Consider the following 27,640-nt stretch of genomic DNA (forward strand, 5'->3'; position numbering starts at 1 on the left):
TAAGAAAGAAAGGAGACAGTTACTTCAGTTTTTGTACTTCATGCACCAGCTGATAACCTGAAAGAATGATCAAAATGTGTGCAACGCTGTGAGTTCTTGTGTCAGCGCCATCAGCAACATTATCAGATCTAAGATGTGATGGGCTCTTTAGTTCAACTCATTCAGTTCTAAACACCACCCCGGCATCAGCAGCATAAAGCACCTCTCTATTCCCTTCTTTCTCTGGAAGTCAATCTGGCTCACACCACTTCCGACCAGGCGGGGGACGATACAAAAGACCCACAAAGACAACCTTGTTAACACACACTGGTGTGTGCTCTCGTACACGTATAGGCTCTGCCAAAAGCACCTTGGGGCCAAGAGTGGACAGTGGGTGCAGCTGCAGTTGGGAGAAAGTTTGGAAGTAGACTGCACCCTTACACTTCTGCTGGATGAGGATGAGACGATGGCAGAAGGCGTCATTGAGGAATAATCCCAGCAGTCTGAATACTTTCCTTTGTTCTGCTGCTCTGGTCATGTGCAAAGTTTAGAGATCATCTCCCTTTGAGCACACCAAACTGATTTCTTCTATCTGTGTTGTTGATACATCCTCTCTGTCCATCCATCCATGCACATACACACGTGACAAAACATCAGACATCTGAGGAGTGGTGTGCAGAGGATGTCACAAAGAGCACAGAAAATAAAGCCTCACTGTAGGTTCTTTATTCCCCATTTTCTTTTCATTCTCCTGTTTCAGTCTCAACAGGACCAAATGAGTTGATTTGACAAATATGCACAGCCTGCTGATCCCTCTCTCTCTGATCTCAAGATGCCCTGCAATACTGCAGGATGAGAGTTGTACTACACCTGGGTTTAGTAGCCTCCATATTTGGTTCAGAATTGACATTCTCTGATACCCCTTGAATTGTTTGTCTGATATACATTTATCATTTCATAAGTGCATTGTTTATTAATGCTTACCTACTTTACTAGTCTCTATTATGCTGGCATACTAAAGGTATCGTAGCAAATTTGGTTGACACAGACACCTTAGATATCAATTTTCAGTGCAAAGTGTAAGCAGTGTGTCCACTGTGCAGTTCCATTTCCCTGGCGGTGTTACAGAAATTAGTTTTCAGACACAATTGGACTCCTTGTTACAGTGAAGCAATCCTCAAACCCACACACAGCAGTCTCAGCATGAATAGCATCTTGTTCACAAGTCTGCAGAGCAAGATCCCCAAAATTACAGACTGGAGAGATATTTCAGTTTGTGGTCTGCTGTGGGGGGACTGAAGGATCAGAAGTCACTGCTGCCTACTCATTCCCTCCAAAACATCAAAATCCATTGTGCATTTTATTATTATCAAACAGCATTAAGGACTTAGTGTTGACAGTGGCCTAGCTCTTGTCATTAACGTCCGTTGTCACCTCTGTTCCCATGAAGATCGAATCATAAACTCACACAGTTGAAAGTGTTGCTGGACGAGGTGACGGGATAAGAAAGCGCCTGTCTTTCAGCACTTGGCTCAAAACTTGGGTTGCTAGGACACAGTGTCGCCAGCCTCCTCCAGAAACTTCAGAGCACTCAGACATTATCTCCCACAATGCATTACAAGGGTCTCTCAGAGGAGTGTACATGCTTTCTCTATCTGCAAGACAGAATTCCAGACATTCTGGTTGCCTTGCCTGATGTTGGGCAGATCGTAGTCAAATTCCTCCCGCCTGGATACCACCATGATGTCACAAAGTCGCCATGGTGTTTGTGAGGAAGAAAAGGGTCAGTGGCTGCATTCTTAGGTCATCATGTTGAGGCTGTGACTGCATGCTTTGCATCCAAGCTCCTGCTAATCATTTGCAAATCATCACCTGGTGCCTAATAGTGAAGTCAATGTGTGTGGCTACTCAGTGTCCAGTCACATTGTGCCATCAACAGCGTGTACACCCACCCAGAGAAACGTATCGGAACACACCATCTCGCTACAGTAAAAGGTGATGTGAGCTGGCCATTAAGACCAGTCTGTTACTGGCGACTACGTGCCTTGCTCAATAGGCATTTTCACTGACGACATTTTGACATGTTACAGTAGGAAAAGCACAGGTTTTAATAAAATGAATGGCAGAATTCCATTTAGCTGCTTCAGTTTCAGGATCCTGGTATTGTGCATGCTGGCTCGGTGGGACACTTTAATAGAACAGAGCCATCATTAATGTTATTGGTAACACCTGTGCTTTTCATACTATGACAACTCAAAATGTCTGCTGTTAAAAGGTCTAAAGATCATTAATTTAGACATGCGTAACCTGAGACGAGGGGTTGCAAGGGGTCACAACTCAAGAAGTTAGGAAACAACTGCTCTACACTGCTGGTCAATCCACAAATGGCACACACCACACACACAGGACAAAAGACACAGAAACAAATTTCCATGTCGCACAACTTTAATAGAATATTTTAACTAACTCTGTACAAATTGAAAAGAAATATTGCGCAAGTAACAAATTGTGAATAAGAACCAGTTAAGGCCATTTCTAGCACACGGTCCAATGTGGTAGATTTGAAGATGTCAACCGTGGCTCTGAGAGATCTGTCCAACAAGATCTACAATCGTTCTTTTTAAAAAGAGAGAAGGGCTGGGTATTCTTTTCGCTGCAATTGCTCTCGCTGACCAGTCACCAGGCAAAGGTGTCCAACCAAACAGCAAAATCCAATGGCAGTATATAAAATACATTGGCAACCTCTATTTGTTTCCACAGACATTCTACTGAATCATCAGACAATAACAGAAATATTTATATATTCTTAAACAACTTTAAACGCTGAATTAGATTACACTGTGTTAATGACAATTGGCAAACAATTGAATAAAAGAGGACGGTGTGTTTTGTCTTTCATTTTGGCTTCTCGGCAACAGAATTTTACATTTCATCCAAACATCCTGCACCCTGTCTCATCACTGACTGTAAATGGCATTTGATGAGAACTGGATGCATACCAGAAGTGATGACAACCAGTAAAGGTTGTGGGTCTGCCACTGTGTCTGCTTGTATGTGGTATCTTTAAGAGAAATATTCACCAGACTGGACGTAATGCTTGGGCTAGGTACATCCGACAAACGTAGATCAACCCAAGTGGAGAGAAATTTGTACTTTTCAATGGTCGTGTTTTCTGAAATTGGTCGTATTATTCAAAAAGAGCTTTTCAGGGGTGATTGGGGCAAACAGGGAAGAGCTATATATGACAGTTTTGAGGTATAACCACATGTCTGTCACATGATGTTAACTAAGTGTTACATGCTCAGTTTAATTGCTTGTTAAGCCCAATAGATCTGGGCAGAAGTGAGCAGCATTAATGCAGAACACAATTCTTAATTTCGACAATAAAAAAAACATGACTTGGCAGTATTCACATTGTTGATGACCTGCTAAGTCCAAATACGATTTGAACAAATGAGAATGAGCCTATAACTGCAGCAGGGTTCCCAAAATGCACCACTCACAGACAGCTGCATGACACCAGAATAAATAGTCCAATGACATGACAATGAACATTTAAAAAAAGTAAATGAAATTCAAAATGATACATCGTATGCCTCTTAAAAAACACCATAACAAAAGAAAAACCATTTAGCAACCCCAGTGAAAGATTAAGTCAGACTTGTTCAACAGTTTCCTGGTAACCTAGCACTTCTCTTCTTGACATTAAAAAACCCTGAGTAACTGATTTATTTTTTAATGAAAACTAAAGTTGGGATCCATTCCTTTCCTATCTATTTTCCTGATGATGTGCTGAGGTTCCTAGCAGTAGTAACCTACTCCACCTCAACAAAGAACAAGACTGTCCCTGATGCCATGGTAGTTTAATTAGAGTCAAGTCACTTCCTGCTTTAAGTTCGAATGAAGCCAAATAAAGAGGGATGAGATGGGCGCCAGACAAAAGAAAACGAAGTCATGCACATAGTAAAATCGCAGTTTGGTTTGCGTTCTATTGCGTTCAGATGAAAGTTCATAAAAGAGCGGAGCCTGCAAGAGTAGCAGGACTTGCTGTTTGGCTAAGAACTGATTTGACGGACAGCAGGTCTCCACCTCCCCTGGTCACCACGGTTACTGCTGTTTGCATTCGGCAGGCTGGGGCTGTTCTTTCTGTGGGGAGCAGACAAGAGAGAAACCAGATTAGAAAACAAGAGGACAGAGAACTAATGAGACCACTAGGCATTAACTAGCAACTAGAAGAGGCTAACAAGAAAGCAAACGCTAGAGAATGAAAGCACCTGGTTTGGTACAGCAATGTTAGAAACCTGGGATGGGACTACAGGAGGAAAAACAAATAGATGGAAAGAGCAAAGACAGGACGGGAAAAACAGAAGCCGTATCTACCCAAGATGTGAGTTGAGGGTCCTAAACACCTCGGACTACTGGAAGAATCAAAGATGTAGTGAAAGGGAGGGAGGCAGCCAGAATTAGAGACGAGAGCCAATGGACTAGACAGTGTATCAAGTACGTGGAACGCCATCCTTATTTCTCGCTTACCTAGAAATTGCATGGGGTGAGAATGATTTATTATGCCTGTAATGGAAGGGAATCCAGGGAAGGGAGAGAAAACAATATGCACAAGTTTAATCGTCACATTGAGAACTGACAGTGAGCACAGTGAAACATTGTTGAATTTGGTGAATGAGAACACTGAATTCCTGATGAAAAATAAACAAACTGATGAGCTGACAGCAGGTACCACGAGAGAAAAAATTCAAAACAACAAGCTACTATAGAAACTCATTCACAGACAACACAGCATTGTTGGTCACTCCTGATTTAAAAAAAAGAACTGCTTACAGGCCACATTATGCACTTACTCACTATCAGACTGGAATAGCTCATAATGGAGCATAGTCATCTTTGTCCAACTAAACAATAAAATAAATGTCTCTTTCACCGACTATCATTGTGTAATAATTTGTAGCCAATGGTCTGGGAGAGTGACTGCAGGAAAAGAAAACACCTTAAAAAGTCTGCCATATGCAGGAAGTATTGCCTGTCTGAGCTGGTTGTGGAAACTGGAGATACTCTAGCCTCTTTCCGATCAAGTAGTTACAGGAACGTAGTTATAGGAACAGTCCACTTCTAAACAGTTCTACTAACTACTCTCCCCCAAAACCGGTTTTACCATTTGCATTCACACTGGCCAAGTGGCCATAGGAACTGGTAGGAGGGGTAAGGGAGTGACGCAAGCACGGCAACGGTCTTTATAGCGTCGTCACTAGACTTTAGGAGGACTAGGCGGAGGCCATCGGAATGTTCCTGTTGTGCCTTGCCGGGATCCTCATAATGGAGTTCGAACGGCGGCGTTTAAAGACTAGGCTGGAGTAACAGAGAACAGAGAAATGATGAGAAACACAGAAGACGAAGGCTCCAGCGTAACATGATCCTAATTAATATAATGGAAGAAGATAGAAGAGCAGAGCGCAACAGGCAAACGAAATGACTGCCAAGTTTAACTAGCATTAACAACTAGCTGGTCGAATGCGTGATGTTTGTCTTACGAGTTAGCATACGTAGGCGAACTGCGACAGACAGTGAAGAATATGTACTGTTTGTGTTTCAGACGTTGCTAGGTCACTAAGGGTTCGTATGCGGAAAAGAAAAAAGACCCTGCCCTGAAGTAGGAGCTGAAAGAGTGACAGGAACTGCGGTAAGAGGAATTTAATAATCCCCAAATTGGTCCAGTTGGAACACAAGAGAAAAAGGGTTATAGGAACGTTATGTTCTAGGAACCGGAAAGCGGCTTATAACTTTTGAAGAATACTCACATTCTCATCATCATGGGTCTCCAGTGAAATATAGACTTAAAACTGCAAGTAAACTAAAATATACTCTGTAGCTTCAGTTTACAGGACATTGGCGACTATGAACAAAAAGATCTTGAAGATCACTTGAAGATATCCTAAAGGTGACAGCAAATCCATAACTCCATTGAGATGATTATTGGCGGTGGAACGACATACTGAGCTGTTCTGTACAGAATTTCAGTACGCTCTCTGAACCAAATCATTTTAAGTCTTTTACATCTGTAAGAGTGATATAAAGATGATGTCTTGACTTTGTCTAAGCTAGCTAAACCAACCATTAATAGTATCAACAATATGGAGAGGGCAAATGAGCCAGAGATGCAGAACCTCCCATATAATTTTGCCCCCATGTAGAAGCATTATCATTTTGCAGTTAATCAGCACATACGACTGGACAAAAAGTAGTACATTAGATGAACGCCAACAGTGTTATCTTGATACACTTTAAGTAGCTTTCAAATACACAATGGACTTAATTGCTTAAAATTGTGACACATAAAAGAGTAGTTTTTATTAGTGCTGTCACACGATTAAAATAAAAAATGTCCCATTATTTTTTCTCATTTTAATGCTCTTATCAACATGGAAAAGTGGATTGGCTTGCTTTGTGCAAATAATTTTTTTATTGAAAACAATATTGGCATACTGTAGTGTTCAATTTCACACTAACATTCTCACTTGGAGCAAATCTCTCACACAATGTAACGGCTTTGACGAGGGGGCGGAGAATTGGCATCAGCTGTGTGCTTGGCCATCAAGTGGTATTTCAGACTGGACGTGCTGCGATGATAGCTCAGTTCACAACGACAAAACACACAGATCACTTTGGTCTTGTCAATGGAACCATTTGGCAACTTTTTAAACGTAAACTTTCCATTCAGAATCTTATTGGCATCCATTTCGGCGTCTCGCGCTCGCCATCCACTCAAAACGTAACGCTAGCCTACTATTCTTTGGCCGGTTCGCAAGCCCAAACAAGTGTGTGCGGCGTGCCTGTTGTTTTGTTTCCGGTCTAGCTAGACCCGGTGTGGTGTTGTAGTTTTTCTAACGTTACTAGTTGTTGCTAGTCGTTAATAACGCGTTTAACTGACAGCACTAGTTTTTATGAATGTGATGTTAAGGACATCGTCCAAGTAGTTTTTTAGGAAGCCTTCTCTGACCACAACGCAAAATTGCTGCACGGCACTGTGCTGTTCCAGCAGGCTATCATTAACACAATAAAACCAATACAAATAATACAAAACACATGATGAGCAGGTGCACAATAAAAAAAATCTAATCAGAAAAAATGTCAAGAATTCATTCTGACCTTGGGGTCGTCTCCCTCATCATCGTCATCGTCACCCTCGTCATCTTGTTCCTTTGACATGAAGACATGATTATAAGATTTTAAGGAACCCCTGGTTCAACAAAATATATACCATGACTACTTTTATTATTATATGGTGTAGCAGTGATGTGTATGGTGGTACAGTTTGTGTGAACAGTGATGCCAGCTGTCTGATATATCAGATCAAATTCAGCATTTGAGTGGCATTACTAACCTCTTCATCTCCCTCTTCCAGCTCCTCCTCTTCAAACTGCATAAAGAAATATAAAAATAGTTAGACGTGGTAAAACAGTGACGACAAGTTTAGCTTATATGTCCTCAAAAAAAAAAAAAAATGTCAGTCTGCAAACATCCTATCTTGTGGCTTTTTTCAGTGTCCAAGTGTAACATTGTGTTAGAGGAAAAACACTCACACTCTCGTCATCTTCCAGGGCCTCTCCAGTGAAATACAGCACTGCTCTGGGAACTATTCTCTCACGGAAGAAATGACCAATCTCAAAGTCTGTGGCTAGGGTGAACTCAGAGTCTTCGTCCTATAAAACATGAACACATGGAGCCCATTTCAAAACAGCTCTGATTGATCTGATTGATGGTAATAGAAGATGCAGTAAAAATGGGTGGTGATTTTATGAAGAATAAGCTACATTTTACTCACCATTTCTCCATCTGGTGAAGCTGTAAGGGAGAGAAAATATATAATTTAACTAATAAGCACCTCAACACCTTGCTTTACAATGACTACAGAAGGCAATTATATGGTATGATGAAAAGTGGAAAATTGGATGGATTTTAAACAGCACATTCATTTTAAAATGACCAGTTAAGCCAACAGCCACAGGCAGATGTTACATTTGTTTTACAATATGGGGCAGCTTTGGGATTAGCTGTGATTCAACCAAGATCTGAAAGCCCATTTAACGGTACGTTCCAGACAACTCAGAACTCGAAAATGTTCGACTTCCTACTAGAAAAAATACAATGGAAAGCCACTCAAAGTTGGAATTCCTACTTGTAAACTCAGGGCAAATCCATCTACCCCGACTTCAAAAAGAAGGAGTTGCCTGACGTCACAAAAACATGGCAGCATCGATGTGAGCGCATATTGTTAAAAGGTAAAACATTCAACTAAAAGGCAACGTAAAGTATATTTGCCTGTATTTAAGTACAATAATATTTATGAAATAGTTAGGGCCTGAGCACAAAAGTGCCAAGGAACCTATTGTTTTTGTAAGAATTATTATTTTTCTGCTGCTTAAGCGCATTTTTGAGGGGCTTAGTATACTCAAAAACTGTCAGATCAGACCAAAATTGGCACACATGCAAAGTTCTGTAGTGATTGGGTTCGGGCGTTGCCACCGGGCTCCATGGCACCTCCTAATGCACCCCATGGTTTGGATAAAGTTCCTTTTATGTTCACGAAATTTGGTGGGAACATTTGTCCCATCTTGAGGAACATATATAATTTATATTTAATTTTTCCACCTGACAGGAAGTCAGCCATCTTGGATTTTGTGGGTTCATTTTAATTTTACGAACACGTTTGAGGACTATAGGATGCACGAAAACTCTCAAAATTTTATAATCTTGATATTTCAAATACTAAATATTCAATTTGATATCGCATTTAGGCTTGGGCGTGGCATGGTGGCTCCATAGCGACCCCCCCCCCAATTAGTTTTAGGCATTGACTGCATTTTTGACACCCTTTATCTATGGTATATTAGGCCCTTAACAGGTATGGGACTTTTTGAAACCCCTCCTAGAGGATTCAACAGATCCTTTTCAAATTGGGTCAGCAGCATGTCAAGACTTTTATGATGCCAAATTGCAAAGCTTTTGTATTTGGTAGAACGTCTGTATTTGCAGGCAATTTTGTGCGTTTCACTTTACATTGTCCAATCTGCCTGAGACTTCACATGCTAGATAAGACTCCAGACCTGGAGACATCTACACGCCCATAGTGAGTTATGGTCTTTCCGCCACCTGCTGGCAACAGGAAGTCAGCCTTATGTGACAAACTTCATCCGATTTACATGACATTTTTATGGTGTGGTCTACATGATATGATATGATATGATATACAGCAACATGACAAAGTGTGTTCTCTCTAGTGCCACATAGTGGACAGAGGAAGTGTTACAGGCAACCGGCATCCCGCCAGTTCCCCCGACATGCTGGGAGGGGCGAGGGCCTGTTCATCGCTGCTTGCAGCTTTAATTAGATATGTTTTCAAGTAAAAGTGCCGTAAAATAAATTGTATTATGGCATGTGTGCTAACACATAATTTTTCCTCCTACTGTTCCATTTATATCTATGGTTCATATATGCAAATAGGCTGTGCTGCTGAGAGTTCATTGTGTGTAGACCATTTACCAGTCCGACCTCCGACTGAGCAAGAAAACAACCATGCTTATTATCAATGACATCACAAGGCAAGGTCACATCATCTACAGAAAATGACAGGCTGTTAAGCAAACAGCTGTGCTCCAACCTCTGAGCAAGAAACTGACTAAAGGTGACATCATCCCATCCTTCCTCTTCTTTCAACAATATTGCAGGAAGGAAACGGCTTTGTTACACTAACAAGGTTCTGTACACGCTCTACAGCATGAGCATCAGAATTTCAACATGTACTCCAACATCGGGGTCCACTACTGTACGATCATCAGCATACATTTAAAAGGCTCAGTATGTGCTGTGCCATATACTCTCTTATCCAATCAACAACAACAAAACTGTTCACACATCCATTAACTACACAGCAGTCAAGTCACATGCACTGTTTTGTGCGTGTTCATATGATCAGTGAGCTTCTTCACTAATGGGCATCCCAACCCAGAACTGCACAGTGCACACCTGAACACACTTAAATAAGGGCTATTTATATCCACCATTCATATACCGGGGCTATGACTGAAGCAGTAAGACAAACATTTGCTCAGCCAATGAGTGATCAGTCATCCTGTCAAAGTCAGAATAAGTCCAGGCATGTCTCACAGGTAAGTTGACTACACAGGAAAGACGACACAGTAGTTAAATAAAGGTGTATTCTGCCTAGCTTACTGATCCTTTGAGAGAGAATGACTCCTATTTACTTACATGATCTGTCACTGTATTATTCACTTACTGTTTATGCAACTGCACAAAAGACTTTTAGACTGACCTGCCTCACCTTTGATGAGGGCAATCACACCAGTAAGGTTACCTAATGTCTTAAAAGGTATGATTTAATCATTTAAATAAACTAACATCAGGCAGAATTATTCTAAAATGTAACAAGCTGAAAGCCCTTTTTGTTGTTAAATGCTTCTACAGTACTGGGTCTGTGATTTGTTGTCTTCTTTCATTTATTTATTCTCTTTAAGTTCTCTGAGATGTTTACTCTTGAGCGTGTGCTATATATATATATATATAAACGTAACGCTTACAGATTTTATAAACGCACATCAGTCGTTTGTGAAGTTGTTTTAGGTAGTAGTTAGTTGTTTTTGTTGTGTCAGTGCTCTTATAACTTCGCCACTTTGTCATTTATGTCACTCATTAACTGACTGTTTAGTGCCGCAAAAGCTACTAAACTCTGGACGCCCTACAATAATGGGAAAACCAAAGTTGATGTAAAAATTTGACGGTCCAGTGACACACAGTCCAACATCAGTGAGCAACAGACATGCTGACTGTTTCACCTACACACAGCAGAGCAACTGCACAATCTGACACAGTTTAGGAGTCTGCCGCCACCTGCTGTTGAATGCAGCTTAATGCAATGACCAATGGTAAAACCACGACATGACATGCATGCTAACATGTTAAACGCAGACATGTTGACTGTTAGGGTGCATTCAGACCAAAGAAAGCGATCCAGTCATTTGTTGCAGGGTTGTGTGGCGGTGGGAGTGTCACTTAAATGACCCATTTGTGTGACGTGTTGTTGTGTTCTTTAACCCCCCCAATGCAGCACAAGTAGACTTTATATTTCACAATTGTTGTTTTCTGTCAGAACGACATTTCCGACCACACCTGAAGGCATCTTCACCTTATGGAGAAAGAAAGCACTGTGCTTTGTGCTTCAGCTTGATGCAGGAAACGGTCAGCTTTTATACAAACTCCTGTCAAGTGCTTGCGTTTCGTTTTCCACCCTCATAGATAGCGTTTTAGAACTTTCTTGTGGCAGCGATAGAGACGGTGAGGTTTCCCGTTTACTGTACGGGACTCTCACAGTGCCTCAAACCGACAAGTCTGATCGGCGGTTACATTAGTGGCCAGCGCAGCGTGACGTCGGGTTGCATTTCTCCAAGTTGAATCCGTCTCAACTTTCCGCCACAGACCACTGCAGGGTTTTTTTTCGGCTCCACCATGTGGCCCCCACCGCCGCAGCCCAAACACACTACCACCAATTTAAAATGAATGGCAAGACTGACTGTATGTAAACGCAGCCTTAAACAGGTGTATGTGTGAGCTTTCAGTGCTTCAGGGTTTTCTCAAGGAGTTTGTGTACAAGGCGTGTACACAGCTAATGGAGCAAAGCTTTACATTTAAATAGTTACTGCTATGTGAGATAGTTGTTGAAAAGAAGTAGGAGTAATTGCTTTGAATATCACATTTAAATCCACTACATTTTGTGTGCATCTATTTCTGTGTGCTCTCACCTTTGACAGGGTTAAAGAAGTTGAAGAAAGAGTCGTTGGGGACCTGTTTGGTAACAGTGCGGACAGTGCCACGGCCTTTATGCTTCTGCTTCTTCTTAATAGTTTTCACAGTCACATCTTTCCCCTTGTGCCAGTCAATCTGACAGCTACAGAGAGGAGATGTGCAAAAAAAAAAAAAAAAAGTGAGAGGCGGCAGAAAGCAAGCACGCAAAAAAAGTTAAAGTTGGAAGTGCCAAGAGGAGGCTGATATGTGGGATGTAAAGTCAGGAGAGATTAATATAGAAAGAGTGAACAGAAATGTTTAACAAACCACACAATCCCTATGTTTTTTTTTTTTTTTAAACCTCAACATCATATGTGTCAAAGACACAGTTTAAGAAGCATGCGTGTATGCTCTCGCTCTCTCTCTCTCACCCTTCACAGTCAATGATCTCTGGCCCCTCGAATGAGAAAGGCTCTGAGGCATCAGGCTCTGACTTCATCTTGTAGACTTTAGTGAGGACTGCATTGTTGAAGTAACCATTGGGCTCAAAGTGGAACTCTAATGTGAAACTCTGGGAGAAACACCAAGATATATAGATAATTTCACACAGCATTTTAACTCTTATTTAGTTTTTAATATGGAAAGATACCAATTCATTATTATAACATGTGGATACTGACCATTGGCTGTCCTGGCTCAGAGAACTTGACTTGAATATCTCTCAGGTGCTTTAGAATGGGCTCATCATGTTCCTGGTGGTAGATAAACAGTGAGATCACAGACATAGGGCATGCATACAGCATGAGTGAGAGATCAATCATTTAAATGTACCTGTAGCATGTCACTGAGCATGTCCACACTCTTGAATATGGTGAGCCAGAACTCGGGAATGCCTTTTGGGTCTTCCTGTGGCGTGGCTTCCTCTTTCTTTGCATCCTCAATGGCAGCTTTTTCCTTTACCTCCTCCTACAAGAAGTGGGCAGCGCACGCATCAGAATTCACTGTTCACGAAAATCTAAACAATTAAGTTTGTTGAGCTTTAGAGAAGTCGCACTGAGATTAAGATGTTTTACAATACACAGATATTGTGTGTACAAAGAAATCAAATAAACGCAGCAACAAAACGGTCATCAGAGTTTGTCAGTCCGAGTGATTCTCATTAAAACCACATTTACCACAATCCTGTTGGACAATTTCAGCAGACTCTTGGTATCGTTTATGAGATTCAAGCAGCCTGTGTGGTTGTAAGAAAGCTCTCTTTTCCTTTATGGAAAACCATAGGAAGTAGGATTTGGAAAAGTAATCAGGCTCTTAAGACAAACAAAATGAAATCAGCGGCACGTTCAATCTCACCGTTGTGCACCGTTTTGCTACGGTTTCCTGGTTGAACGACGTTTCCTCGGAAAGGTGTGAACCGGTGTTCAACTAGCCTGACAAGCCAGACCCACATCAAGATGTTGGGTCTGGGAACTCACCATTGGCAGGGCTCAATCCGAGGGGCGGGATAAACGGTTGTCTTTCATATTCCCTCTGCACGCAATAGGATAGCGCTACAACCAGGCAGAGCAACGCTAGTTGATAGATTAAACTTTTGCCGTATCCGGTCGGCAAAACTCCGAACACACCTTCCTTTTTTAAGAATGACTTCAGTGCCGTTCTTTGTTCCTCCAAGTCTTCCAGAGTCGCGGCCAAAGCCGATTCGAAAGACCGCTGTTCGCCAGCAGCAGCAGCACGCGGAACCGTCGCAACTCTGCCGTCATTATGTTAAGCCCGCCCACCGACTCTATACACGATGTGATTGGCCTGACCAGAGTTTGGTTTTTCCAGCTCGCAAGCCAACGGAGAGTTGCTAGACTGACCCTGGCTGCAAATTACATTTGCTGCCACTAGGGTGCGTCTAAATTTCTAGGCTAGTGTTCAACGGCTTTGAGTTATGTTTTCTCTCGTTCGGTGGGTGCGTCTCTCGTTTATTGGCTGTGTCACAGGTGATACCCAATCAGCAGAGACGTGTATGTAAACTCGTGGTAATAAAAAGGCAGAATGCCTGTGCACACAACAGGGTGTTCAAAGAACCCCCCGTTTCAGTTTTAAAAAAACGTGTTGCTATGTTTTGTCTGGGCTGAACATGGCCCTGTACTTACAGCTAGCTCCTCCTCTTCCTCTCTGTCACTGTGCCACTCGCACTCTTCGTCTGTGGGTTCCGCTGTTCCTGTGACAATATCTCGTCTCTGTGACACACATAAGTTACGACAAAGTTAATCATTATAGACAGGAATTTGAGAATATTAGCGTGAAATATCTGTATATGAACAAGCATTCGTTTGACAAGGCAGAATTATTTTCAGCTAGCACGGTGAAAGCAACACCATTTCTCTCTCTCTCACACACACACACACACACATACAAACACACACACACACACACACACACACACACACACACACACCTGTCAGTCTTCAGTGTGACTAGGAATGGCTGAGTTCTTGTCACTAGCTCTGGAAATAGCCTTGACTGACAAAAGAACAGCGGACTACTCGTTGAGGCAGTTTTTAATTTAGCACCAAGGATGCATCCTCACTGACCTCAGATCAGACCAGAGAGACACACTTCACCACCCATTAGTGCAGGGAACAACACAAATAATTTATACATATTTGGTCTCCTAATAAATAAGAGACCTTATTTGTTATCTTTTTTCCTAGCCTTTGCTCTGTTCGCATTAACATAAAATGACCAAAGAAAATTCTAACAGTCAAGTGAAGTGAAGTAAAGCAAATGTTCTCTTATAAAAAAAAACAAAAAACATTAGCGTACCTTGTCAAACAGTGGCTGATAGAGAGCGGCATACTTCCTCTCTAGCTCATGGACCTCCTCGTAGAATTTAGCCTCTATGTTGGCACACTGCACCTGTAGCCTTTTCAAGGCATGCACTCGCCTCTTCACTACTTTAGGAAGCATGCTATGAGAGGAGAAAAACATGGGAATTGATCTGGATTGGAATCATTTACAACTATGATTCATGTTTTCGAAGTGAAACTGTTACACTGAACCTATTCTTCCACAATCTTTAATCCTTTAAACTGGTTAGTCATCGACCTGGTGGGTTGGGAACCATCAAAGGATCTCGAGATGGTTTTATGAGATTGAAAGATGATTTTGTTTGTGGGTGTGGTAGTGTGACACCGTTTCCTTTACCAACAATAATTCTATAGTTTCATTTATCAACTTTCTCTTTTCATCAGACAAAGTAACAATAGTCAATAATCTAACAAATGGGTTTGTTTTACAAGTGTGAAAAGTTGTTGCCAATGGTATGCATGAAATAACAATAGTTTAATGTATTAAACCTCAAGTGGATCATTTTATATGTGATTTTGAAAACATTCAATGTCGGAGTATTTAATTGAAAAAGTATTTCAAGTAAGTTCACACAAAAGTACCTGATGATATCAAGGTCACAATCCTGAATGTTTAAATTAACAATCAGATCACAAGTACACCTCTCCACAATACCACCTCGGGTAATACAACACCATGTTTAAGTCATGAGGAAGTAAGTTAAATGCCATCTTTTGGCTGGTAAGTGCAAATTACATCATTGTGCAACTGGCAATTGTGACCAAAACTGGCATTTTTTTAAACAACAGATAGATAGATAGATAGATAGATAGATAGATAGATAGATAGATAGATAGATTATAAAAAGTAAAAAGTGTCCAAGGAACATACAAAGATAAATGCTTCATGCTAATAATGTTTAGATAGTTATGTTTTTAAAAACAGGTACACTGCTGTACTGGATGAGAAGCATAAGCAGTTACCACTTCGCACTATTGCCATCTCAAGTTGTCTGGCAAGTAATGTGAACAATAGCATGTTGTAACAATGAGAATCTTTCCATTTTAACATTCTATCTCATATAATACAAACGTAGTATAAACCAGCTGCACTGACCTTTCCAAGAAGTGGAAGCTGACAGGTCTGTCCATCTGCCCACCTGGATTCTGCATCCCTTGTTCCCCTTTACCTGCCAATCCAACAAAGAACATTGTTGCCGGTTATTATTATTACACAAATTGCTTCAAATTACAAGAACAAGGGTTGTGCCATTCTTAACATGCATAGTGTTGTTTTAATTGTGGCTCACAATACACGTATTACACAATTCAATACATCAGCACTCAAACAAGTAATGTGTGAAACTTTCTAAGTTGTATTTTTGTTTAGACTGTCAGTTGTTTATTAAACTTTTTTTTAGGTTATAATGATAATTTCAACTTCCACATTTAGTTTCATAATACCTCAACTAATGTTTAACCCTGAGTATGAACCAACTTCTCTCACACTGACTAATTTAGTATGGTACGTTAACTTCAGAATCAGCTTTACTAGCCAAGTAAGTGTGAAAACATGCAAGGAATTTGACTCCAGCTGCTCTCAAAGTACATACACAAGAATCTAGGATACATACTGGTCAAAAGTTTGGGGTCACTTAGAAATTTCCATTCCACTCCATTATAGACAGAATACCAGCTGAGATCAGTTGCATTGTTTTTTTTAACCAGGGCAGCAGTTTTCAGATTACATTATGTGCTTACATAATTGCAAAAGGGTTTGCCAATGTTTTCTCAGTTAGCCTTTTAAAATGATATCAGATTAGTAAACAGAATGTGCCTTTGGAACATTGGATGAATGGTTGCTGATAATGGGCAATGTAGATATTGCATTAAAGATCAGCCACTTCTTTCTACAACAGTCGAGAACCCTTTTGCAATTATGTAAACACATAATGTAATCTGAAAACTGCTGCTCTGATTAAAAATACAATGCAACTGATCTCAGCTGGTATTCTGTCTGCAATGGAGAGGAATGGAAATTTCTAAGTGACCCCAAACTTTTGACTGGTAGTGTAAATAAGGATAAAAACAAGGACAACAAAGCTGAACAAAGTAAACAAACATTTGGCTACTATGTACAGATATAAGTTTGTATATAAAAAAGTGTACATATACACATGTAAACAAACATTGTAAATAGGTAGATAGCAAATAACTTCAAATATGTTTGTCATTACCTTTATTGGCGTCCATTACCGAGTGACAGCTCCTTCCCCCTCTAATAAAAACAGATAAATTATATTAGACATTATACTCGTCATCATGAGTCGCAGACTGATTGAGTTACTACTGACAGAGTCAGCAACAGAGTGAATGGGGAAAAACTGTGACAATTGTATTTCACCAGCGAGCGCGTTTGCGCCTGTCATTTAATCATTGTTATCATTATTACATTGCCACACAACCATCATCTCCGTTGATTTTACGAGGGGTCCTAACTGAAACAAGCGTCAGCTAGGAAGTCAGAGCGACTGACCAGCTGAGCTCACTTGACTCAAAAACAGCAACACTGGTGTTGCGCAAGCGCAGGCCGATGACGCATTGACATGCTAATGGCAGCTGGGCTAGGCTATGACAACCAAAGTTAGCATCTCTCCATTTACAATAAGTAAAATTACTATCGCTGCCTCTGACAGTTACAGAGGATCACTGATAAAACCATATCAAATGAATATACACTCTTACATCGGCGTACAAACAAGCACATATGAATACTAACATGGTATGGGCGGTGCCAAACATCTGACAGCAGCTAGCTAACCGAGCTAGCTACGAGTCAACGTGCTATGAACAATGCTTTAGCTAACAGCAAGTGCGAAGGTTAACACATTTAATTAACCATGTATCCCCCATTCGCACAAACTAGCTAATGATAATGTTGTATGCTAATAAGTTGCTAACACAACAATGCTAAGACAATCCATTATTTAGAAAAACTGCCCGTTAACGTTACAGCTAACTTATTACTGCTAGCCGCCCGCATTGACAAGCTGATCGTTAGCTAATGAAAGCACCAGAGTCAGAGCAAAGTGTCTTCAAGACAGTTCACCAGCGGCCTTTCTCATTAGTGAGATAATTCGTAACGTTACTAGTCAATACCCTAACATGATAGCAAATGTTTGTATTAATGAAACGACTGTGCATACTAGCTGTTTTAGCAGTCTTATATCTATGGTCTTACCTCTAGCTGAGCGGAATTATAGCTGGTCGCCTTCCTCTCGCCAATTTTTTTCCTAGGGTGGTGAAGGAATGACCCGCCCTCGTTGCCTGCTCTGGTTGGGTTGGTTAGGTTTAGGCAAGATGCGTAGGATTGGTTAGGTTTAGGGTAAGAATGTCAGGGTACGCCAATCAGAGGCAGAGTAAGGCGGTACCTGCCTTCGCTATCCTGGGAAAAAAACTGGCTTCCCTCACGCGTCTTCGCTTCAACCCCCACGGGCGAGCGACACGCGCTCCAGCATCCTGGATTCTCATTGGACAGCTGGTGAAGGAGGGCATGGTGCTGCATTCAAGTGATGCGTTGCGAAAATCACAGTCAGTATTTTTACTCAATTATCTGTGCTCTCTCACATCGGTGCTTATGTCTTCATCTTCTCTGTATTTTGAACAGTAACATGGTTATAAGGGTAATCATGATTTCTGTTCTGCCTGAGTACTTTTCTGACATTGTAGAAACATTACACACAGACCACACACGTATGTAAGTGTTTTGATTACTACAAAAGTCCAAGGTGTGTCTGTAAGCAGATCAGAGCAAAGACAAAGAGCAAATGGTGTTAGTTGGGCAAGCCAGGGGAAGAGGGTAAGATGTACGCTCCTCCTGAGACAAGTAGGTGTAGTAGGCCCACGTATAACTGACAGTGACAACCCTCTGACTTCCTAGGAGAAGATGAACATAGCCAACCAGGAAAGACAAATCACATCCCTCCCTTAAAACAGGGGGGACATTTGAAATGCGTACTTGCGCCAATTTTTACGTTAATCTTGATCGCAATAAATATGCGAGTACATTCGATTGAAAAAAACCCGACCTGAATCGGTCCTAGCAAACTGGAGTTGCTGCAGCTACCTCTACGAGCTTCCACTGAGCTAAAATGGCAGTTGTCGGGCAGGTTTTAGAGAGCCTTTGTGCCTCTTAACAGACACAAAATGCAATTAAAATGTCTGTGCAACATGAACAGGGCCCTTACGTGACAACAAGATACGTCTTCAACTCAGACATTGTTTAAATTCACCTACCCTGTCTCTATCCTGCCGGCAGCTAGCTCGCCCTGCTAGCTGTTAGCTACTTGCTTCCATCCGTGATAAGTGTGTTCAGCCAGGCTTATTCTGTGATAATCATCACGCAACAGTTCCGTATGGATTTGTAGCTCATCCATTTTGTGTGTGTCGATCTGGTGTTGGGGAGTAGGAGGCTTGGCATTGTCAATCTGGTGGTAGTTCCCTTAGCCGCGCTAGCAGGCCCTACCGGGATCCTTGCTTCTGATTTCTCCCCGCCTTTGTCACTTCCCGCTCCCGAAAACAATCCAGTGAGCGCCCGGTGGTCTGGCTATGTCCTCCAGAGGACAGGTCATGCCTTCGCGACGAAAACTTGGTTTATTCCCCCTCAAAAATAGGTAATTGAGCACTGTAGTGGTTATGACCATATCAGTGACTATGTAACTACATGGAAACGGGCCAAATTATGTCTGTGGCTTGCAAGGATTGCTTCTCGGAGCGATCTGCACACTGTTTATCTTTTCCTGCTACACCGGGACTTCAGCGCAAGACTACAGCTATAGCCTTCTCTAACGCTATCAGTGTGCAAGCCCCAGACATCATTTGGCCCGTTTCCATGTAGTTAAATAGTCACTGATATGGTCATAACCACTACAAGTTTTCGTCGCGAAGGCATGACCTGTCTTCTGGAGGACATAGCCAGACCACCGGGCGCTTACTGGATTGTTTTCGGGAGCGGGAGGCGACGAAGGCGTGAAGAAATCAGAAGCAAGGATCCCGGTTGGGCCTGCTAGCGCGGCTAAGGGAACTTCCACACAGATTGACAATGCCAAGCCTACTCCCCAACACCAGATCGATCACACACAAAATGGATGAGCTACAAATCCACACGGAACTGTTGCGTGATGATTATCACAGAATAAGCCTGGCTGAACACACTTATCACGGATGGAAGCTAGTAGCTAGCAGGGCGAGCTAGCTACCGGCAGGATAGAGACAGGGTAGGTGAATTTAAACAATGTCTGAGTTGAAGACGTATCTTGTTGTCACGTAAGGGCCCTGTTCATGTTGCACAGACATTTTAATTGCATTTTGTGTCTGTTAAGAGGCACAAAGGCACTCTAAAACCTGCCCCAACAACTGCCGTTTTAGCTAAGCGGAAGCTCGTAGACATAGCTGCTGCTACTCCGTGTTCACCACACCGATTCGGCTCGTTTTCTTTTCTATCAACTGTACTCGCATATTTATAGCGATCAAGATTAACGTAAAAATTGGCCGGAATTCTCCTTTAACATAGTATCTGCCATAATGTCTCAAGTGCCAATGTGGTCTCCCCAAGTGGCCCTCCAGTTGGCTAATGTGCCCTTTAAGACCAAGTCTTATTGTGTGTACGTTGGGGCCCTACTGTTGGGGGCTACTTCTGCTTGCAAGTACACCCCACCAAACACCACAGGCAGGAGCCTGTGCACACCACTGCAATTTTCATCCAATGAATTCTAAATACTGACTGCTACATTTCAGATAATGAATTGCATGGCCATACACATATTTATTTTGAAGCTGCATCTAAAAACTCTGTATAAATTCAGAATTCTTAAATAAAACGATTCCATCTTACAGCATCTTGAGGCTTTGTAAGATTTATGATGACTCTTGAAATAAGACATGCAGCATTTATTTATGGGATTCAAACTACAAGCAATCTGAATTGCTGTATGTTGTAACTGAATATCCAGATTATTTACCCATACATTTATTCATTTGGCAGACACTTTTGTCCAAAGAGTGTAGAATCAGACAGATCATATTTAGACCACAAGAGGGCTTCATATACCTGTGCTTTATAGGAGACTGTGACTTTGACAGTGACAATGACTCAATGACTAATATTGTATAAATGTCATGGTGAGTGTGTGTACTTTTATGTTTTTCATGTATTATATTTCCTCCAGTGCTTGTTTTCACTCTTAAAGGAATATTTGACAAACCCTAAAGGTGTTTTTTTTTTGTTTTTTTTTCAAAGTATGTCAAATTGTTAACACGAAAATATACTATTAAACAGGAAACAAATACAATGCATACATTTAGGTGAGCTGACCTAGCTCTTTGTGTATTGACATGGCTGTATGAGATGGCTGGACAGGCTGGTTGATGATTGGAATGAGTAAATCTCTACGGAAAAGTACGGTTAACGCAAAATATTCTCCCTTGTCACCTGTAGAAATGATACACCTTACGCCAGGGTGTGAACTACGGGGGAGCTGGCTGGAGGTCGGCTCCCCTTACTAAGACATGGGCTCCCCTGAAAACGTGATTTGTGAAGTTTTGGGGAGGTCTCTAGAAATATTAACTGTGTGTCATTTTGACGTGCAATTTCAGTTTTGTTTAATGTGATCAACGTGGATTATTTTGTGTAAAATTGCAAAAATATCATTCATTCATGCATGATGGCGATTTAAACCTAATTCACTTCAATAAAGATAACTATATATGCTATTCTTGTCATGAGCATCAAGGCGTGGCGGCACTGCGGTGCAAATTCAACTCATGTTTAGTACATGTTAACTCAAAGATTCATAGAAAAAGTATAAACGTTGGAGGCCCAGTGTTCGAACTATACCGTGGCCTTTGGGGGAGCCCACTTTGTCGTGCGCTTGCGACTTACAATGACTTACAAAGATACATAACAGCTACAAGTGTATGCACTATACAGGATTTACCCTATTATACTTTATCGACAGGAATTGATAGGTCACACAGCAAACAGCGACCCACAAATAGTCTATAAACAAAGCATCAGGCTGTCTTTGAGATTTCACATGAACAACGGTTAAAGTTACTCAGGCTACCGAAGAATACCATAATTCCTCCATTCAGTTAGGCCTAAGCGATGCACCCCAAGCTTCCATCTAACCGTTTTGCCAGCAGCATGTTAGCATTTGAACAAAGTGCTGTGTGTCCACCTTCTTTATAACATCAGTGTTGAAGTGATGACATTGAGGTAGATTTATTCAAAGTGGGAAGTGTTAATATCTTGAAATCATTTTCTATCAGCATCCACAAACGGACAGATTTGCTTTTCTTCTCTCGTCATTAGAAGTTACAGCTCAAATTAGAAAATCCACAGCCTTTTCACCTCATATCTATTTAGAAATATGGTGTTTGTTTGAGATTGGTTAAGCATGTCATCCGACTAAATCAAATGTGATTATATGTTCATATACAGTATTCCACTGATCCACCATGAAGTTTTTTTTCAGTTTGGAAAATGTGCTTTTTGCGGAAAATAGCCCATTGAGTTTCAGACATAAAACCACTAAAATCCAGCCTTCTTTCTGTTTGCTATCTACCACTGCGTAGTCTACACACTTGAGAGGAAGTGACAGCACTAGGGCCCCTCAGGGTACGATTGTGGTGACCAGGCTTTGTGCCTGTCACAGTGTGACATTTACCAGCAGTGTCTGTACTCACAGAAGAAATCAAATGTGATTGTGTAGCATTTGGGATGAGGCAGGGATCTAGAAACAAATGTACAGTTATTGCTATTTTTGGAAATGTAGGGTGATTGTAAAGGGGTTTTTTATAACGAAAATAGTGGTTTAATGCAGGAGGGGAGCCTCAGTCTGGACCTTTGAGTTGCCGCTAATAAATCAAAGAACAAGAATGACTTTAAATGCAGTCATTTAAAAGCCATCGATAGTTTTGCGATCCTGTGCGGATGTTGAAGTGACTGTGATAAGACAATAGTAACACCTGCAGCTTTCGCACAAAGCTGTACTTTACAGCTTCAGCCCATCCCTAACTCCACGACTCCCAGATTACACCCCCTCTCAGTCTTTTGTGTGCAGAGGCACACACCTGGCTGTTCAAATCTTATGCATGCTGGTGCATCACCACTTGTCTAGTCAAAGGGCTGTTCCCAGCTGTGTGTACACACATTTCATTGTGTGATAGTGCAAGTGTTTACACTGCACATATAGAGGATGTGAGATAAACTCCTATCACACTTGTGTGCATTCTGTCAGATTGGCTGATTGCAGCCAAGACTCTCTAGTGCTGTGTTGATATCATGACAGTAAAAAAGCACTACAAAATGGAAGTTAAAAAATGAAAGGCACAGATCCATGCTCTAATCATGCATCACTCTTAGTCTTGAATAGCAGATTGTTGGAGGCTGGAAGAAGGTCCAATGAGACAGATGAGAGTTAAGTAGGTGAGAGAAGAAAATCTGTCTCCAGTACTAGGCTACAAGTCTGTCTTTTCACAAAGTCCGATGTTAAAGGTTACTTCCAAAGTTCTTGAATCCTGTCTTCTTCTTGGTAATCGTTTTAACGTCTTTCTCTCAGTCTCTATTGGAGGATGACTTTTACTGGTGTAACAAAAACAATCATAATGAAAGCTGCAAGCAGCGTTGGACGGGCCCTCGCGCCTCTGCGCGTGTTGCGGTTACTGGCGGACACCGCTCCTTGCAACCGTGCATTTGCGCGGCACTCAGACATCGCAAATCATCACCAATGAAAAGGGAACTCCCTGCTGAGATCAATGATACCTCACACAAAACTCTACGTCATACAGTTCATTAGCTGTGAAAGGGGGCGTGGCTAAAGCATATGGGGCGGGCGAAACCATCAACAATGAAGAAGGAACTCAGAGAAAAGTGAGGTCAGGAAACTGCTGAACGAATATCATTTCTTAATTCTTCCCAGGATGATTCAAAGCGGCTGCACAAGTTCAAAATCTCCTCAGGGAGAGGAGGACACCTGTGTACCTGTATTGTGATGAGGTGATGAAGAAATACGGTTTCCCCACAGTAAAGGGATGCAGTTTGGCGATGAATAGTGGTATGAGGATAGGCCAGAGCGTTTGTGTAGTGGACGAGGTGGTAACATGTCAGGCCACAGGGGAGAGTTGGTGAGGGTAATTGAACTGGGAACTGCCATGGTGGGCGGAGAAGAAGACTCCTGGGAAGGGGCGTGTGCCGTAAATAGTCATGCACCTGACTGTACAGCATGCTATAAATTGGCTCCTGCGGGTTGTTAGCAATGTCCTGGAGTAAGCCCTTGTGTCTGTGAGTGTGTACATTTGGGATTAGGCCCATTACATCTTATTATTGATTATTTGATTTTACTGCCAACCCTAATCCTAAAAAAGTGATGAACGGGCCCTCGCCTCTTGCAGGTCGGGGTACTGGCAGATGCCACTCTTTGCGGCCGTGCATTTGCATGGCACTCAGACACTGCAAATCGTCACTGATGAAAAGGGAACTCTCTGCTGAATTCAATGATACTACTCAGTTTACCTTAAGTGGTTCACAAGTTATGAAAGGGCGTGGTCTGTGTACATGGGTGTGGCTAGAGTATAGGGGGCGGCTCAATATCACATGTAGACCACACATTCAAAGTTTCATGTAAATCGGAATAACTTTTGCCAAGATACAACCGTTCCTGTTTTAACAGCCACCTACAGGAAGTTGGTCCTCCATAACTTGCGCATTGCGTTAGCTATCAAAATTCTTTTGATAACTTTTAGTCACGAGGGTCCACCGAGTCTATATCCAAGTTTTCGTGCAGATTGGACTCACGGCCCAGGAGGAGTTAGACAAAGTAGGTTTCCCATATATCGCAATGTGGCTAATTAATAAAAAAAGTTCTAACAGCGCCATCTAATGGCCGATTCACTCTAAATTTGGCATGGATGCTCAAGCCCCTATGTGGAACAACTGTGTCATGTTTGGTAGCAATCGGAATAAATGTTGGTAAGATACGCAACTTCCTGTTTTGACAGCCCCCTACAGGAAGTTGGTCCTCTGTAACTTGCGTATTGTGTTAGCTATCAAAAATCTTTTGATAACTTTTTGTCATGAGGGTCCTCCGAGTCTATGTGCAAGTTTTCGTGCTGATTGGACTCACTCCCCAGGAGCAGTTAGACAAAAAAGGTTTCCCATATATCGATATTTTGCCGATTATTTAAAAAAAATTAAAACAGCGCCATCTAATGGCCGATTGCCAAGTTTGGCACAGATGCTAAACCGGCCATGAGGAACATGGAGCCCCCTAAGGTATGGTATGGTATTACAGGTATGTACTAAATCGCTGTACAGTCTTGCAAAGCTCCCAAGTGTTTACGTGGGCGCCAATTTTTGTGAGTTTTCCTCTAGCTCACCCAGTAAGAGCGTGCGTGTTGGCTGAGTTCGAATTCGGCGCTGGTTCGAATTGTGGTTCGAATTCAGCCTGCCAACGGCCTGTCATCCCCCCATCTCTCTCCCCCTTTCATGTCTATCCACTGTCACTCTATAATAAAGGGAAAAGCCCCAAAAAATAATCTTTAAAAAACATTTTTTGTGAGTTTTCGTATATATTGAGGCCGTCAAAAATGTGCCCAAGGGCTAAAGCCAATTGGGGGACGCTATAGAGCAACCATACCACTCTCAAGCCTAAATGTGAACTCAGATCAAAGAATTTTCTATTCTGCACATGGCTGCACAACTTCGAGAGTTTTCATGCATCCTAAAGTCCTCAAACACCTGTTCGTAAAATGAAGAATTCCGCACAAAAACCAAGATGGCGACTTACTGTCAAGTGGAAAAATTTCAAAAAAATTCTCCATGGACTCCAAGATGAGACCTATGTTCCCTCAAAATTTGGTATATTAACTTCTCATTTTTTCAGAATTCTGAAGCTCGTTAGAGGGCGCTATGGAGCCCCCTGACAACGCTCGAGTCCAATCACTACATAACTTTGTAGTTTTTGCCAGGTCTGACGTGTGCACATTTTTGTGAGTTTTCCAGCATGCTACGCCCTTCAAAAATGCGAGTGACATTGCGGAATAATAATCCTTACAAAAACAATAGGTTCCTTTGCACTTTCGTGCTCGGGCCCTAACTAGAACTGCAAGCAGTTATGACGGGGTCCAAGCCTCCTGGCGCCAGTCGCCCCTGACGCCAGTCGCCCCCGACGACCCGGGGAGCGTGCAAAAGTGGGACCCAAAGCGTAACGGTGGGGAGGCAAATGTCGGGAAATATTGAGAGGTGTGAGCTGCAAGGTCTGCGGTACATTGCCATTGCAAATATCCCAGAGCCCTAAAGGACTTTTGACAACCTCTGGTCCGTCTGGTTTTATTTTCTATAAAAGCTTGTAAAACATCAACCCGGTTGTTCACAGTCAATCTATGAACATCATTTTTTTTCAGGAAAAACTGGGCTATTAGAATATTTGTGCTGCAGTGAGGTCACTTGAATGTTTAAAAGTTTGTAGGACCATAAAGATAAGTAAATAAATAAAACGGAACATCAATCTCACAGATATATATTGATATCACACACACAGCAATGCCACACAAGCATTTGTGTTGTCTAAAACAGTTCTAAATATTTGGAGTCATCCAATGCAAAAATAAACATATTGAACATTATAACTCATATAAAGGACAAACTATTTACATTTCTTACATACAGTGTATCAATCTTGGATGTAACGGTGGATTAATGGCACAAAGACCCTGAAAAATACTTTTTGTCTTTTTTTTTTAGGCTGGATACAAAACCTTCTGTAAGGGCTAGGAAGACAACAAAGACATCAGCAGAATGGGGCGACTGTTCACTTTTAGCTCCAAAAGACTGTATGTTTCTAGTAGTTATAATTACAAAGTAGTTATTTATCAGTTAGTAAGTTATGAATCAGAAGTGACGTTTGGCGTCATATATGACCTATATGCTTGACCTCAGAAGGGGTAAAAGGGCCCAAACTGGTCTACATTGACTATAGCACCCCCTAATGGCCAATCTTTACCAAATTTGGTACAGAGCCTCAGAAGGGCATCACCAGTTTTGTGTTGATTGCATTTACTCTGGCAGAGATATTGCAATTGCAAATTTCCAATTTAAATGCATTGAGTTATTGGCCAAAACAAATAAACGTTGATTATAGTGCCCCCTAATGGCCGATCTTTGGCAGATTTGGTACAGAGCATTGTAGTGGGATGTTGACCAATGATCTCAAGTTCTTTGCTGATAACATTTAATTTGGCCGAGATACGATACGGTGTGGTAGCTAGCTAGGAAAATGTGTTTGGTCGTCAAATGTGCATACTTTAACGTAGCAAAATTCTTTTAATAACTTTTGGTCAGGTCCATCTGGACATGCTATGTACCAGGTTTTGTGCAGATCGGTCGCATGGCCTAGGACGAGTTTGAAAAAGTTGGTTTTTCCCATTGCGCGATATTGCGAAAAAACTTCTTAGCGGAAATGGGCGGGCCTATATCATGGGATTCAGCTTAATTCAAGGAACATGTGAATGTAAGGCTTTCTAATGTGCGATGTGTAATGTGGGAGTTATAGGCAAAAACACGTTTGACTTCATTATAGCGCCACCTAGTGATCAAATTTTGTAAAAATCGGATGAGCCGTTCATGAGATATAAACTTTATGTACTTGTAGCGCCCCATAGTGGCCAATTTTCATAAAATGTGTGGGGCACCTCCAGATGGTCATGGCAAACAAGAATCTTAAGTTTTGCGTTGATAGCATTTATTTTGGTCGAGATATGGCAAAGTTGGTGTTTTCATACTTAGCTACACAAATTTGTTTGTGCGTAATATGCGCAATTTTTATCCTATGAAAATTCTTTGGATAACTTTTTGTCAGGTCGGTCTGGAGATGCTACCTGCCAAGTTTCGTGCAGATCAGTCTAGGAGGAGTTCGGCAAAGTAGGTTTTCGATAAATCATGATTTTTCACGCATAAA

At 41.6% G+C, this 27,640-nt stretch overlaps 1 protein-coding gene and 1 long non-coding RNA gene across 6 annotated transcripts; one reads left to right on the forward strand and one right to left on the reverse strand.

Moving 5' to 3' along the window:
- Positions 1-2,406: 2,406 nt before the first annotated feature.
- On the reverse strand, positions 2,407-18,078 carry nap1l4a (nucleosome assembly protein 1-like 4a). 5 transcript variants are annotated; one of them, XM_031282832.2, is made up of 15 exons: positions 17,404-17,490; positions 16,862-16,902; positions 15,742-15,814; positions 14,602-14,746; positions 13,929-14,015; positions 12,619-12,753; positions 12,468-12,539; positions 12,219-12,358; positions 11,805-11,950; positions 7,814-7,833; positions 7,572-7,691; positions 7,373-7,408; positions 7,138-7,188; positions 4,513-4,548; positions 2,407-4,125 (listed from the first exon to the last, which is right to left on the reverse strand). In XM_031282832.2, exons 1-14 carry the CDS (start codon positions 17,424-17,426, stop codon positions 4,543-4,545), a joined length of 1,095 nt encoding a protein of 364 aa, XP_031138692.1. In that variant the 5' UTR covers positions 17,427-17,490; the 3' UTR covers positions 2,407-4,125; positions 4,513-4,542. The 5 variants fall into 5 exon arrangements, with proteins under 5 accessions (XP_031138692.1, XP_031138693.1, XP_031138695.1 ...); XM_031282833.2 differs by lacking the exons at positions 4,513-4,548; positions 17,404-17,490 and adding an exon at positions 17,866-18,078; XM_031282835.2 differs by lacking the exons at positions 4,513-4,548; positions 17,404-17,490 and adding an exon at positions 17,852-17,874.
- LOC116038433 lies at positions 4,508-25,599 on the forward strand. Its single transcript, XR_004102106.1, has 3 exons — positions 4,508-4,642; positions 21,043-21,046; positions 25,588-25,599. It is a non-coding gene; the product is annotated as an uncharacterized LOC116038433 (long non-coding RNA).
- The last annotated feature ends 2,041 nt before the right edge of the window (positions 25,600-27,640 follow it).

The sequence above is a fragment of the Sander lucioperca genome, chromosome 7, assembly GCF_008315115.2.
Source record: "Sander lucioperca isolate FBNREF2018 chromosome 7, SLUC_FBN_1.2, whole genome shotgun sequence".
In the NCBI taxonomy this organism is placed as follows: domain Eukaryota; kingdom Metazoa; phylum Chordata; class Actinopteri; order Perciformes; family Percidae; genus Sander; species Sander lucioperca.

Coding starts and splice junctions, on each gene's coding strand:
- nap1l4a (XM_031282831.2), bottom strand. CDS start 17,426: ATGTTTGGCACCGCCCATACCAT. Junction 14,016..14,601: donor ATCAGCCACTGTTTGACAAG/GTACGCTAATGT, acceptor TGTGTGTCACAG/AGACGAGATATTGTCACAGG. Junction 11,951..12,218: donor GAGATCATTGACTGTGAAGG/GTGAGAGAGAGA, acceptor TCCTCTCTGTAG/CTGTCAGATTGACTGGCACA.